Source organism: Physeter macrocephalus, chromosome 4 (genome assembly GCF_002837175.3).
Source record: "Physeter macrocephalus isolate SW-GA chromosome 4, ASM283717v5, whole genome shotgun sequence".
Taxonomy (NCBI): Eukaryota; Metazoa; Chordata; class Mammalia; order Artiodactyla; family Physeteridae; genus Physeter; species Physeter macrocephalus.
In genome coordinates, this window is record NC_041217.1 from 37,904,052 (window position 1) to 37,916,593 (window position 12,542).

Below are 12,542 nucleotides of genomic sequence, written 5' to 3' on the forward strand. Positions count from 1 at the left end.
GAACCTCCATACTGTTCTCCATAGTGGCTGTATCAATTTACATTCCTACCAACAGTGCAAGAGTGTTCCCTTTTCTCCACACCCTCTCCAGCATTTATTGTTTGTAGATTTTTTGATGATGGCCATTCTGACTGGTGTGAGATGATATCTGATTGTAGTTTTGATTTGCATTTCTCTAGTGATTAATGATGTTGAGCATTCTTCATGTGTTTGTTGGCAATCTCATGTGTTCGTTGGCAATAACATATGATTTTAATCATATAAAAATCTCTGATCATTAGCTCTGGTACTACCTGCTTTTTTCTGTTTAAGTGTCTTCTAATTTCCCCTACATTAATGCATATCTAGCACTGTCCCAGAATATAGTAAATTTCCCAACTCGTCAACATTTAGATACTACTGTTAAAGTTTACTTTTAAATTCTTTAACCAGGATACCCAACTACATACACTGTCTTTATCTTCCTCTTCTCATAGGTACCGTATATCTATTCCTCCCAAAGTCTCAATTTATTTCTAGATCCCCAAAATTTCAGCCCAACTCACCCTTGAAGCACCTTGGCAGTGGAGGGTTCCATCTGCTGTTTGGTTGGCACCATACAGTGTTGCTGCCTTTCATGGTAAAGCCAGGCTTACACTTAAACATCACAGAATCATTTAAGGAAAATGAGCGTCTAAATCCAGATTCCATAATTCCATTTTCAACTTCTGGAATTGGGCATTTGACTACAGGAATACACCGAGGGGGAGGGTTGCTCCAGATGCCAACTCGATTGTCTTTACTGGTGCAATATATTGACTTCTCACCCACGAGGTCAAACAGCTTTTTCCCATTCTGTCCAACATGGCACTTATAAGTAACCACCATTCCATAGTAAAAGTCCTCGCTACTGCTGCTGTAAAAGTCTCCATTGGAGATGGGTCGGGGTGACTCACAAGGAATAGCTTGGGGAGGATGGGGTAGATAGGAAAAGAGAGAAGGCATTTAAATGTTATACCTTCTGGGAATTTTGTCTTAACTCTTGCAAACCAAACTTCCACTTAGCCTACAATTAACCCCTATTATTGAAATTCTGTATCCTCATCTCATAGATGGTTGTAAATGGGAAGTAGCAAGGTAGGAAGATACACGGAACTGGCCTGATACAAACCCACAAAAATATGATCTGATCACCAGTCCTGACCCCCAGAGTACAGATAAACTGTTACAAAAGTCACCTAGGGTGGCATACATTTGGCATGGAATAAAGTTGGCAGTGTGTAATCTTGTGGCATATTTTAGATTTGAGCACTTATTCACTATGAGATAATGTACCATCAAAGGACAGTAAGCAAAGGAATGTGTAATGGGATTGGGGGCATGGAAGAAGATAAACCACAGATCTGTGTCCAGAACTACTCAAGCCAAGTGTAACCCACCTGGGTACTTATTTTGATGTGTAGATGCCCATTTTCCTTTTGGAGGGGTACAAGAGGAATTACCTAGGTGCAATAAAGGGAAAATTCTACTCACATTCACAAAAAGGCATTTCCTTATCCCAGGTTACAATATTGTCTGAGATAATACATGTGGCAGAGGAGTCACCAATGAGTCGATATCTAAAGACAAAGAGATGAGTGATCATCTCCCAGCTGGACATTTTAGGAAAACTTAGTTCTTTTTCCACTGAAAGAATGGCAAAGAATAGAATATCATATATGACAAATAATGGTGACAGATTAAGGACTCATACAAAAGATTCAACAATCTAAAGACAAATGAAACTTGACCTCCTGGTCAGTAACACTGAAGATTTAAAATTGGAAGAAGAATAGCCCAAACTTTTTTCTCTTCTAGGGATCCTCTCTAGTAGGTAATCCTGAAGAGTTGCCTCTGGAGCAGATCAGAGAGGTGATTCTCTTTTTACTTATCTATGGTTAAGGGTGGGTGGCAATTAATCAGCTCTTCTGGAAGATGGGTGATTTCTGGTTGAAACTAGTGTTCTAGTATCCATGTACTCTGGAGATGTCTCCTGGCGACTCACCCTTTATCACAAGAATATGTAATTGTTGACCCAAACACGATACCCCTGGGTGCAAGGACAGAGCCATGGAGGAGTTCTCTAGGACTCACACATGATTTACCTATAAGGGAGAACAAGACAAAACAGGATTTGGGACTGGGATTTGGGGGATGTTTTGTGTTTTACATTAAATTCCAACCGGACTGGACTTGCTGAGTAGTCTACTTATGTTTATTCAAAGAAATTTGGGGCATTTACAAAACTTCTATCTTCCAAAGGATCAGTCAACTCCATAACACTATTTGTTTAATGCATGTAGTCTATGTTTCTGAGCATGGATGCAAACATTATTTGTTGTCAACCATAATTTGTAATCTCTATTTCCCCTTTTTATATTCTGTCAGTTGATGGTAACATCTACCAAGTCTTATGGCTTAAAAAAAAAAAAACAAGAAAAAAAACCTCACAGTCATCATTTCCTATCTGTAACTCATTTCCTCTACCCCCTGCCCTTAATTCAATAGATCACCAAGTTTTCATGACTGGATTCCAGAAATCTCTCTCCAAACCAACAATTTTGCCACCACTATAATCTCTCATTGGATCATCGAGTAATAAAATTTACCTTTCTAATGCTGGTCGCCATTGGTCCAGCACATCTTCTATGCTTCTGCACACATTATCTTTCAGAAGTACAAATGTGGTCATGCCACTCCCCACATTCAAAAACTTACAATGACTTACCATTGTTTATTGGAAAAGAATGCATGGCCCACCACACTTAAACTCCAATCCACTTAATCAACTACTATTCCTCACCATGCACCTTATATTCTAACCACTCTGAATTTTTCTGTTTTCCAGAGACATCATGTTCTTCCATACCTTTATGTGTTGGCATATGCTGTTTCCTCTGTCTGTACTGCCTAGATTTCTCTATTCTCCTACATAGCACTTCTTATCTACTTCTCTATGATATCATAAAATTTTATCTCTATAAATAAAAGAAGTTACACCATAGTACAGTATTTGTTTAAAAACCAGTCTTTACAAATAACATAGGACTTCCTCAACGACAGAGACTAGCAGATTAATTTTTATATCTCTTCCAAGCCCTACCATCTAGCCTAATGCTTCATACCCAGTGGTTACTCAAAAATATTTCTTGAATTGAGTTGGGTGAAAACTAATATGAGGTGAAACTAATATTCCTGTATACTAACTTCTAAGATTACTGTAACACGGTACAGAGACCATAGAACAAGGTCATGAAGATTATAGGATAAACAGGGCTGGCCAGCTGTGTGACTTAACCCCAATACCTGATACTTAATACCCTTAGGAGTAAAAGAAAACATGGAGAACCTAGGACCCCCCTTCATTTGAGATTACTTACTAACTTTCTCATCTTTTATCTTGAAAATAATAGGTTAGTCCATAGAGACATGCTATAGACCCAAAGATTCTTCTATTACTGATTACTCACGTTTACAGATTGGCTGAGCATCTGACCACTTGGAGGTCTCTAGGCAGGTGATAAAGAATGACCTCTTGACATACCCAGGAAGGCATTCATATTCCCAAGTTGTCCCAACAGCAAACTCAGATTGATCACTCTGAATTTTAGGCTTAGCAAAAGGATACCTTGGCAGGAACTTACACTGACCTAGAGACAAAGACCACAGGAATATCAAAACTAAGAGAGGCTAAAATCTCTATTCAGCTTGTTTTGTCACCAGTTACAATGACAACTTTGATCTTTAGACAGTAAACCCAAGATGTCAATATTTTCTGGGTCAAAGAAGATATATCTTGCAGTATGAATGCATATACAGAGAAATAAGCTCGGGAGTTCAAAGACTTTTTAGGATAGACTTCAGAAGAAGAGCTGGAGAAAATCATTTTTTAATAAAATTCCATAAAGACCCTGGAGTTGTTCTATCTTCTTACAACCTCATAAATAAAAACTAAAACCTTATAAGTAAAAAATTTTCTGGAATAGCACAGGAAACAAGTATATCAAGTATATCAGACCTTGAAAGCTCATCATATGTATGATCCTCTAAAATTACTTTAATGAATTAACATTACTATCTTAGTCATTAAACCTTTAGGTCCTAGCAAGAAGAAAATAGGTTTGTTTTTTATTCTTCATTATTTTATTCCCTTAACCTAGTAGAGTAATATACCCCCAAAAGAGTTAATACTTCCTGATGGGTACCAGATAAAAGGAGCCAGTTTTTTCAAGACACTTCTCTGTGACTTAAAATAATTATGATGATGATGATGAAGATGAAACAAACCTTATTCTAGGAGATGGGTAAGAAACTGTAACACCCAGATACTTGAGGATGTACCTGGAAAAGAATTTTTCTAGGTATGAAAGAGAGTTCAAGTTTCAACTCCGGAATGGTGGTATATTTGAATATCAAATTTATAAATCTCCTTTTTCAAACAAATCTGAAACTGATACAGGTGCCAGTCAAAGAACAAACATGGACTAACTGACACAAAGGCAAACACAGAACTCCCAAAGTTGTGGCCAGACCCAGCCTTTTCGTAGCCCAACACTTCTGTTGGAGAAGTCATGGACAGGATCTAAGAATAGCCATTACTGTTGGGACCCAGATCCCACTGTAGGTCTCCTATTTCTTTCCTTAGCTCCTTTGGTTTCCTCCATTAACACCTACAAATGTTTCCAAATGCATACTTTCGCAAAACAGCAAAACTCTATACGGAAAGTCAGGGTTTGACCTCAATGAAGACCAACTTCACGACCCTGCTGTTATTTGTACCAATTCACCCATATCAAATGATTGAACCTGTAATTATCCAATGTGAATAAGAACAATCCTAAATAATTTTCCACAATCTGAAAACCAATTTGAGTTTACAAGATTTAATCAATAGTGATGACATGGACTGAGAAGTAACCAAGATCTTGAAGCAAAAAAAATAGAAGGTGAAAGGAGATAAGAATCATACTTTCTGGATGAGAAACAATGGGAAATTTTTATCTTCAATGAGACTTAGGGACACCTCTCTCTCGGGGAACACCAGCTCTTATTAGTAATGATATTGCCAAAATCCCAGGTCACAGGACAGAATTTCCAGCAATCATGTTCTCTTCCATATCATAAAAGGGAAAGTTAGCCTATGAACCATTAAGCAACATTAATTTTCTTAAGGGTCATTGGACCCTCTTCACATCTTTTTAAAATCAGGAATAAACATCAGTGTAGATCATGACTGGATCTAAAATAGAATATAGTGACAAAACATTGACATACACATCCCTTGAACCATGTTAAAACTAACTAGGCAAAGGACTTTCTAGAGAACAGAAATACTTTTAACTCTTTGTGTCTAAGGGGATTTACCTGGACTGGCTTAGAAATCCATTTGAAATGAATGAAGAACAAATATACAAGATGATCAAAATAACCCTGAAATATAGGTCAGATAGCAGGTAGGAGGAAAAATTATTATTGATAATGAGAATTATTATGATCAAATAACATAACACTGGGTTTCCTGGCTATCTGATCATTTTTGAATGATGGGTGTGCATATGAACCAAGGTACTGTCTTAAGCACAGAATATGCATCAGTGAACATTAGATAAAAGGCTCTCACATTCATGGAATTTATATTCCAATAGAGGGAGAGAGACCATAAATAAATACCAATAAATAAATAGATGGTAGGTAAAGGAAATAAACAGGGTGATGTTTAAAAATGTAATGCACTGGAAAAAGGAGGGGACAGGATGGCATATGACTTCTGTTATGATGGTTAAAGAAGGCTTATGAAGAGGAGACATTTGAGTTATGACTGAAGGATAAGAAGGTGCCAGACAGGTAAAGTTTTGGGTAAAAGCATTTTAGGCAGAAGCCTAACAGCAGGGATGGATTTACTATGCTTTAGGGATAAACGAAAGGCAAGTGTGGCTGGAACTTAGTGATCAGAGTGAAATGGAATCGAGTTAAAAAGCCAAGAAGGAAGGTTTGCACAGGGCTTCTTAGTCCACAGGAGGATGTCCCCGTGTTATTCTGAGTAGGAGTCACTGGAGAGTTCAAGCAAGAGAGTCACATGGCCTGATTTAACTTTTAAAAAAAATAGTCTGGCAGTTGGATGGAGAATGGACTGGACTTTTACTTTCAGAAGTAGGGAGTGCAGTCTGGAAGCTATTATAGTAGCTTAGACCAAAAAAATGAAGCTTGAGCACAAGGAGACAGTGAGAAGTGGGTGACTCTGTTGTACTTAAATGTGGGGCTAAGGGAATGGGTGGATTCAGTAATGGCTTCTAGGCTTTTGACTTGAGCGACTTGGTTGATGGTAATACCGTACTGAGATTCATCAGGCAATAAAGACAGATAAAGGCCTTGATCTCATGGAACTTGTATACTAGTGAGGGAACAAACAAGTAAATAAATAAGAAGGTTTTATATGATGATAGGTGCTCTGTGGAAAATAAAACATGGTTATGTGATAGAGAGTGACCTGGGGTATAGACTACTTCAGGTAAGAGTCAGAGCGTCACAGAAAAGTGTCAGTGGAGCTGAGATCTGAATGTTGAGGAGACAAGTAAGGGATGACCCATAGAAGAGCATTTTAAGAGAGGAACACCTAGTGCATAGCTAAACAAACATGACTCCATTTAAGGAATAGAAAGAAGGCCAGGGTGACTGGAGAAGAGTCAGTGAGGGAGGAGTACAGAGAACTTCAGAGAAGCAGAGGCCTGGAGTTGAGGTTAAGGAGCATGGATTTTGTCCTAACGTGATGGGTAGCCCTTGGCAGGTTTTAACCAGAGGAGAGAAAAAGATCTGATCTCAGATGGAGGTAGATGATTGGAAAATAAGGGAATTCCTACCTGATGATTTTATTTTCTTAGTGTTGGTTAAAGTGAGGCAGTCAGTCAAGGCAAGAGTGAAATTTAAGAGCACAGGAAATTTGAATTGGTTTATGCAAATAGATAAAGGGAGAAAAATGAAAACACTCTGAGAAGGAAATTTGCTCTTTAAGACCCTTGCTTCAGAATTTTCCAGAGTGCTTGTTAAATCTCAGCTTCCTGGGCCACCCCCACCCCAAACATATGAATCTCTGGAAGGTGAGGTGGAACCCAGAAACCCGTATTTTAAAAAGGCACCACGATTCCTCAAAAAATTAACAACAGAACTACCATATGATCCAGCAATTCCACTTCTGGGGATATATACAAAGGCAATGAAAACACTAACTTGAAAAGATAACTACACCCCCATGTTGACAGTGGCATTATTTACAAATGGAAACATAGCCAACTCATGGAAACAGCCTAGGTGTCCATCAATATATGAATGGATAGAGACGTTGTGGATGAATATCTACAATGGAATATTATTCAGCCATTAAAAAAAAACAAGGGAATCCTACCACTTCCAACAATATGGATGGACTTGAAGGCATTATACTAAGTGAAATAAGTCACACAGAGACATACAAATAATGTATGATCTCACTTTTATGTGGAATCTAAAAACAAAAAGACAAAATTAGGAAAAAAGAGAACAGATTTGTGGTTATTGGAGGCAGGGAGTGGGAGGAGAGAGAATTGGAAGAAGGTGGCCAAAAGGTTCAAACTTCCAGTTATAAGAAAAATAAATACTAGTGATGCAATGTCCAACACGATGACTATAGTTAACATGGTTTTATGATACATAGGAAAATTGTTAATAGAGTAGATCCTAAGAGTTCTCATCACAAGGAGAAAATTTTTCTTTTCCTTTTATTGTATCTATATGAGATGATGGACGTTAACTAAACTTACTATGGTAATCTTTCCACAATATATGTAAATCAAACCATCGTGCAAAAGTCAGGAGGGGGCGTGGGTATAGCATGAGCAAAGGACTTTGGGGTGTCAGTCAGGCAAGAAGATGAGCAGTGCATTTGTGATAGGAAACAGTGGGGAATCAGGAGAGGCATGCTTAGGTGAGATCCAATTACCAAAGGCTTGAAAGGCTGAAGACAGATTTTTCTTTTAATTCCACAGACAGTAGGAAGCCCTTTTAGATTTTTGAGCAAGGGAGTGGAATAATGAAAAAGAAATGTTTTTAAATTTTAGTTTTTACCGTTGGAAAAGTTAAAGACTGGTATCAGAATAACCTGTAAGAGAGGAGGTTGTTACAAAGGTAATCATAATGAATATGATTAGAATATTGGGGTAAGAATAGGACAAACAACAGAAGCACATTAGCTGTGACAGTCGACAGAAAGGTAGACCTGATCTTTCGTGCGTCTAGAGTTAAATGACCGAAAGGATGGTCCTGCTCTGGCACTGTAAGGGGATGCTCTGGCATCCTTGTAGGGTACAATGAATTGACAGGGCTGGAAAAGAAGTTGATTTTCAATTGATAATATCCTCTCTGAAACTTAGAAAAAGGAATGGAATGCTGGCAAGAAGTCAGGTGGGGAACTGTGACACACGGAGGTGTTAGAGAATGCTGTGAAAGTGCGTTTGTTCAAAGAGTTAATATGTAGGAGAGAGAGAGATGAAGATAATGGTTTGGGGAAATGTTCAGTTAAGGGTCAGGATAAAGTTGAATGTCAGGAAGCAGACAAAGTGAACTGTGAGAGAACAAACGTATGCACTATCCCTTAACAAGCTGGGAGTGGTCAAGCTTAAATGCTGACTCCATCAAAACAGGTCCAGACAGTCGTCTTATTACTGGCATCTAGTAGTAACATCCAACATCTAACTTTCATTTGCCTAATTTCATCTGATATTCAGGGCAGCCGAGTAAGGGTAGGGCTGCTTATCTCTGTTTCATTTTACCAATGAAGAAACTGAGGCTAGGGAGCGAAATGACTTGCCAAAAGTCACGCAGGTATTGAGGTCTGTATACAGTAAACTTCTTAATAAACTGGGAATCCAATGTACTCTGAAAATTATTTAAACGTTATACCTATCTTATCACCTAGAGACTCCAATCTTAAAAAACTACAATACTTCTTTAAAATTAAGCCAATCTGGAGGAAGAAAATTATAATAAACGTTTAATGACACCTTCTGGAGCCCTTGCCATTTCAGAAGGTAAATAACACAGAGAACTGCAGTTTTTATTCACGTATCAACTTTTCTAAATAACTCCAGATATTTATCGTTTAGAACCACGCCTGGGGATCCGACATTATTCTTATTCTGGGAAGGCAGCAGGAGGCTGTGCTGTTTTACCAGGCAGGAGGGAGTTCAGGGTGCGCAGAAACTCCCGCGCCTAGCGGAGCATGCAACCGAGTCGCATGCACTCAGCACGAGTAGGTTTCGGATACGTGTCCGGGCGTTAGAGCTCGAAGACCCAGAGCACTGAGCACCTGCTGAGTCCCGGGGGCGGGGAGCCCGGAGAGCACAGAGCGGGCACGCCACGCCACAGGCTACACTGGGCAGAGCACATAGTGCGTCTCTGATGCAGCCTGCAATTCTGGTGGTCCCAGCCCAGGAGGAGCGAGCGAGGACATTCAGGACCAAGAGATCTCGGGGTCCCCCAAAGCGAGAGAAGCATGCAAGACTGCCCCGCCTTCTAACTTTTGACTGTCTCCTTCGCATCGCGGCACAGAGCCCGTCCCGGCCCCAGACGCGTCCCTACCTCCGCGCTCCCATTCCCAGCTCACCGAGGACCCCTGGCACGGCAAGAGCCAAGAAAACCCAGAGCTGACCCGCGTCGCCCATGCCAAGGCTGCAGCCCCAGCGGCTGGATGCGTCTCAGACCCGCGAGCCTCCGGCAGCTCCGGGATGACAGGGCTGGAGAAGGGGGCAGCTGCAATCGGGGGAAGGGGGGCCCTTAAGTAGTGTCTGGCACCACGTGCTAGCTTGAGCGCACACCTGCTGGCTGCTGGGGGCGGGACCACGCGGTGAGGGCTGCAGAGGGGGCGAGGGGTTGGCCGGGGGCGGGCGGGCGGAAGAACTCTGATTCAGTCTTTGGCTCAGACTCTACTCGTCAGTGCAGTGGCTTTCCAACGTTTTTGACCACGCCACCCAGTGCATCCACTTCTGTCTCTCTGGAGAACTGAAACAAAATAGTACTGCCTTTACTAATCTACAACGCTCGCTCCCGTTCTATTCTATTCTGTTCTATTCTATTATCATCTCCTTTCCTTTCCTCTCCTCCCCTTTCCTCCCATTCCCTCCCTTCCCCTTCACTCCCCTCCCCTCTCTCTCTTGAAAATTCTGGTTTGGATTCGCTAAATTCATTTCAAAAGTTATTAATGTTTCCAACCCTCCGTTTGAAAACCGTTTATTTACGAAGGAAACTTAGGAACAGCAACCAGCTCTGCTGTTCTTTTCTTTTTATTTTGAAGTAATTATTACAGAAAAGTTGCAAAAATAATACAAAGAATCCCTATACACCCATCACTCAGATTCTCCAAATGTTAACATTTTACTGTATTTTCTTTATCATTCTCCATCTCTATTTCTAGATAAATAGCTATAGTATAGTTATACATAGAGAGATCTAGATATATACACATATACTTTATATGTGTATATAAGCATAATTATATAATTTTTTACTTTGGAACTCTTTGAGAGGAGTTACAAGCATGATACCCCTCCTCTAAATACTTTAGTATGTATTTCCTAAAAACAAGAGCATAGTCTTACACAGTTTCAGTACAATGATCAAAAAGAGGAAATTAACGTATTACATAAGGGACAGATTGTACAGATTTCTCCAATCATCTAATATTCCTTATTATAGCAAACACGTGTGGGCGGGTGGGTGTCCACACGTGCACACGCACGAACACTCCCCCCCCTTTTTTTTTTTTCTGGTCCAGGATCATTCTAGGATCATGCATTGCACTTGATTGTCTTTTCTCATTTAATCTGGTAAAGATCCTAAGTCTTTTCTGTTTTCCTGACCTTGACATTTTTGAAGAGTACACAGCAATTATTTTTGTAGAATGACTTTTAAGTCAGTTATCTATTGCATAGGAACAAATTACCCTAAACTTATTAATTTAAAGCAAGAATAAACATGTATTATCTCACACGGTTTCTGGGTGTCAGGAATTTAAAAGCAGCTAAGCAAGGTGGTTCTGGCTTGGGATCTTTGAAGAGGTTGCAGTGCAGACATTGGCCAGAATTGCAGTCATCTGAAAGTTTGACTGGGACTACAGGATCCAAGTCTAAGATGACTCACTGTCATGGTTGTGGACTGGAGGCCGGATATCCTCACCAGGAGGACCTTCCCCTAGGACTATTTGAGTGTCTTGTGACATGGCAGCTGGCTTCCTGTAGAACAAGAGAGAAAGGCAGAAGCCTCAGTGTCATTTAAAACCTATTCTCAGAATTCACACTGTATTACTTCCACAATATCCTGTTGGATACTGTGATGGTTAATTTTATGTCAACTTGACAGGGCTATGAGTGCCCAGATATATGGTCAAAAATTATTCTGAGAGTTTTTGTAAGGGTGTTTTTGGATGAGATTAATTTTGGGGGGTAACTGATATATTTATTTTAATTCTTTACAGTTTTATTGAGATATAGTTGACATATAACATTGTATTAGTTTAAGGTATACAACATAATGATTTGATATATGTACATATTGCAAATGACTAGCGCAGTAAGTTTAGTTAACATCCATCTCCTCACATAGTTACAAATTTTTTCTTATAATAACTTTTAAGATCTATTCTCTCAGCAACTTTCAAATATACAATACAGTATTGTTAACTATAGTCATCCTGCTGTACATTGTATACCCAGAACTTAGTTATCTTATAACTGGAATTTTGTGCCTTTTAATCACCTTCACCCATTTCCCCTGATTCCCACCCTCCACCTCTGGCAACCACCAGTTTGTTCTGTTTTAATGAGTTCAGTTTTTTTAGATTCCACATATAAATGAGATCATACAGTATTTGTCTCTCCCTGCTTGACTTGTTTCACTTAGTATAACGCCTTCAAAGTTCATCCATGGTATCAAAAATGGCAAGATTCATTAATTGCTGGATTATATAGAAGTTCTATTTTTCATTTTTTGAGGAACTACTCTTTTCCATAGTAGGTGCACCAGTTTATAATTTATATGAGTTCCTTTTTATCCACATCCTCTCCAATATTTGTTTTCCCTTATCTTTTTGATAATAGCCATTCTAACAGGTGTGAGGTGATACCTCATTTTGGTTTTGGTTTGCATTTCTTTGACAATTAATGATATTGAGCATTTTTTCATGTTTGCTATGCAGAAGCTTTTTAGTTTGATGTAGTCATAGTTGTTTATTTTTGCTTACGTTGCCTTTGCTTTTGCTGTTAAATTTTAAAAAAATTGCCAAGACCAATGTCAAGGAGCTTAGCCACTATGCTTTCTTCCAGGAATTTAATGGTTTCAGGTCTTATGTTCACATCTTTAATCCATTTTGAGTTGATTTTTGTGTATGGTGTAAGATAGGGGTTCAGTTGCATTCTTTTGCATGTGGCTGCTCAGTTTTACCAACACCTTTTATTGAAGAGACTGTCCTCTCCCCATTGTATATTCTTGGCTCATTTGTT

The 12,542-nt window shown here is 39.3% G+C and overlaps 1 protein-coding gene across 1 annotated transcript in view; it reads right to left on the reverse strand.

The window, feature by feature from the left end:
- Nucleotides 1-9,710, reverse strand: part of CR2 (complement C3d receptor 2) — a 33,859-nt gene extending 24,149 nt beyond the window's left edge. Inside the window, exons 1-5 of the mRNA XM_007105477.3 lie at nt 9,653-9,710; nt 3,489-3,668; nt 2,024-2,123; nt 1,513-1,598; nt 546-944 (exon numbers count right to left, since the gene is read on the reverse strand). Of these exons, the coding sequence (XP_007105539.2) occupies nt 546-944; nt 1,513-1,598; nt 2,024-2,123; nt 3,489-3,668; nt 9,653-9,710 (823 nt within the window). The remainder of the gene's footprint in view (nt 1-545; nt 945-1,512; nt 1,599-2,023; nt 2,124-3,488; nt 3,669-9,652) is intronic.
- Nucleotides 9,711-12,542: the final 2,832 nt, after the last annotated feature.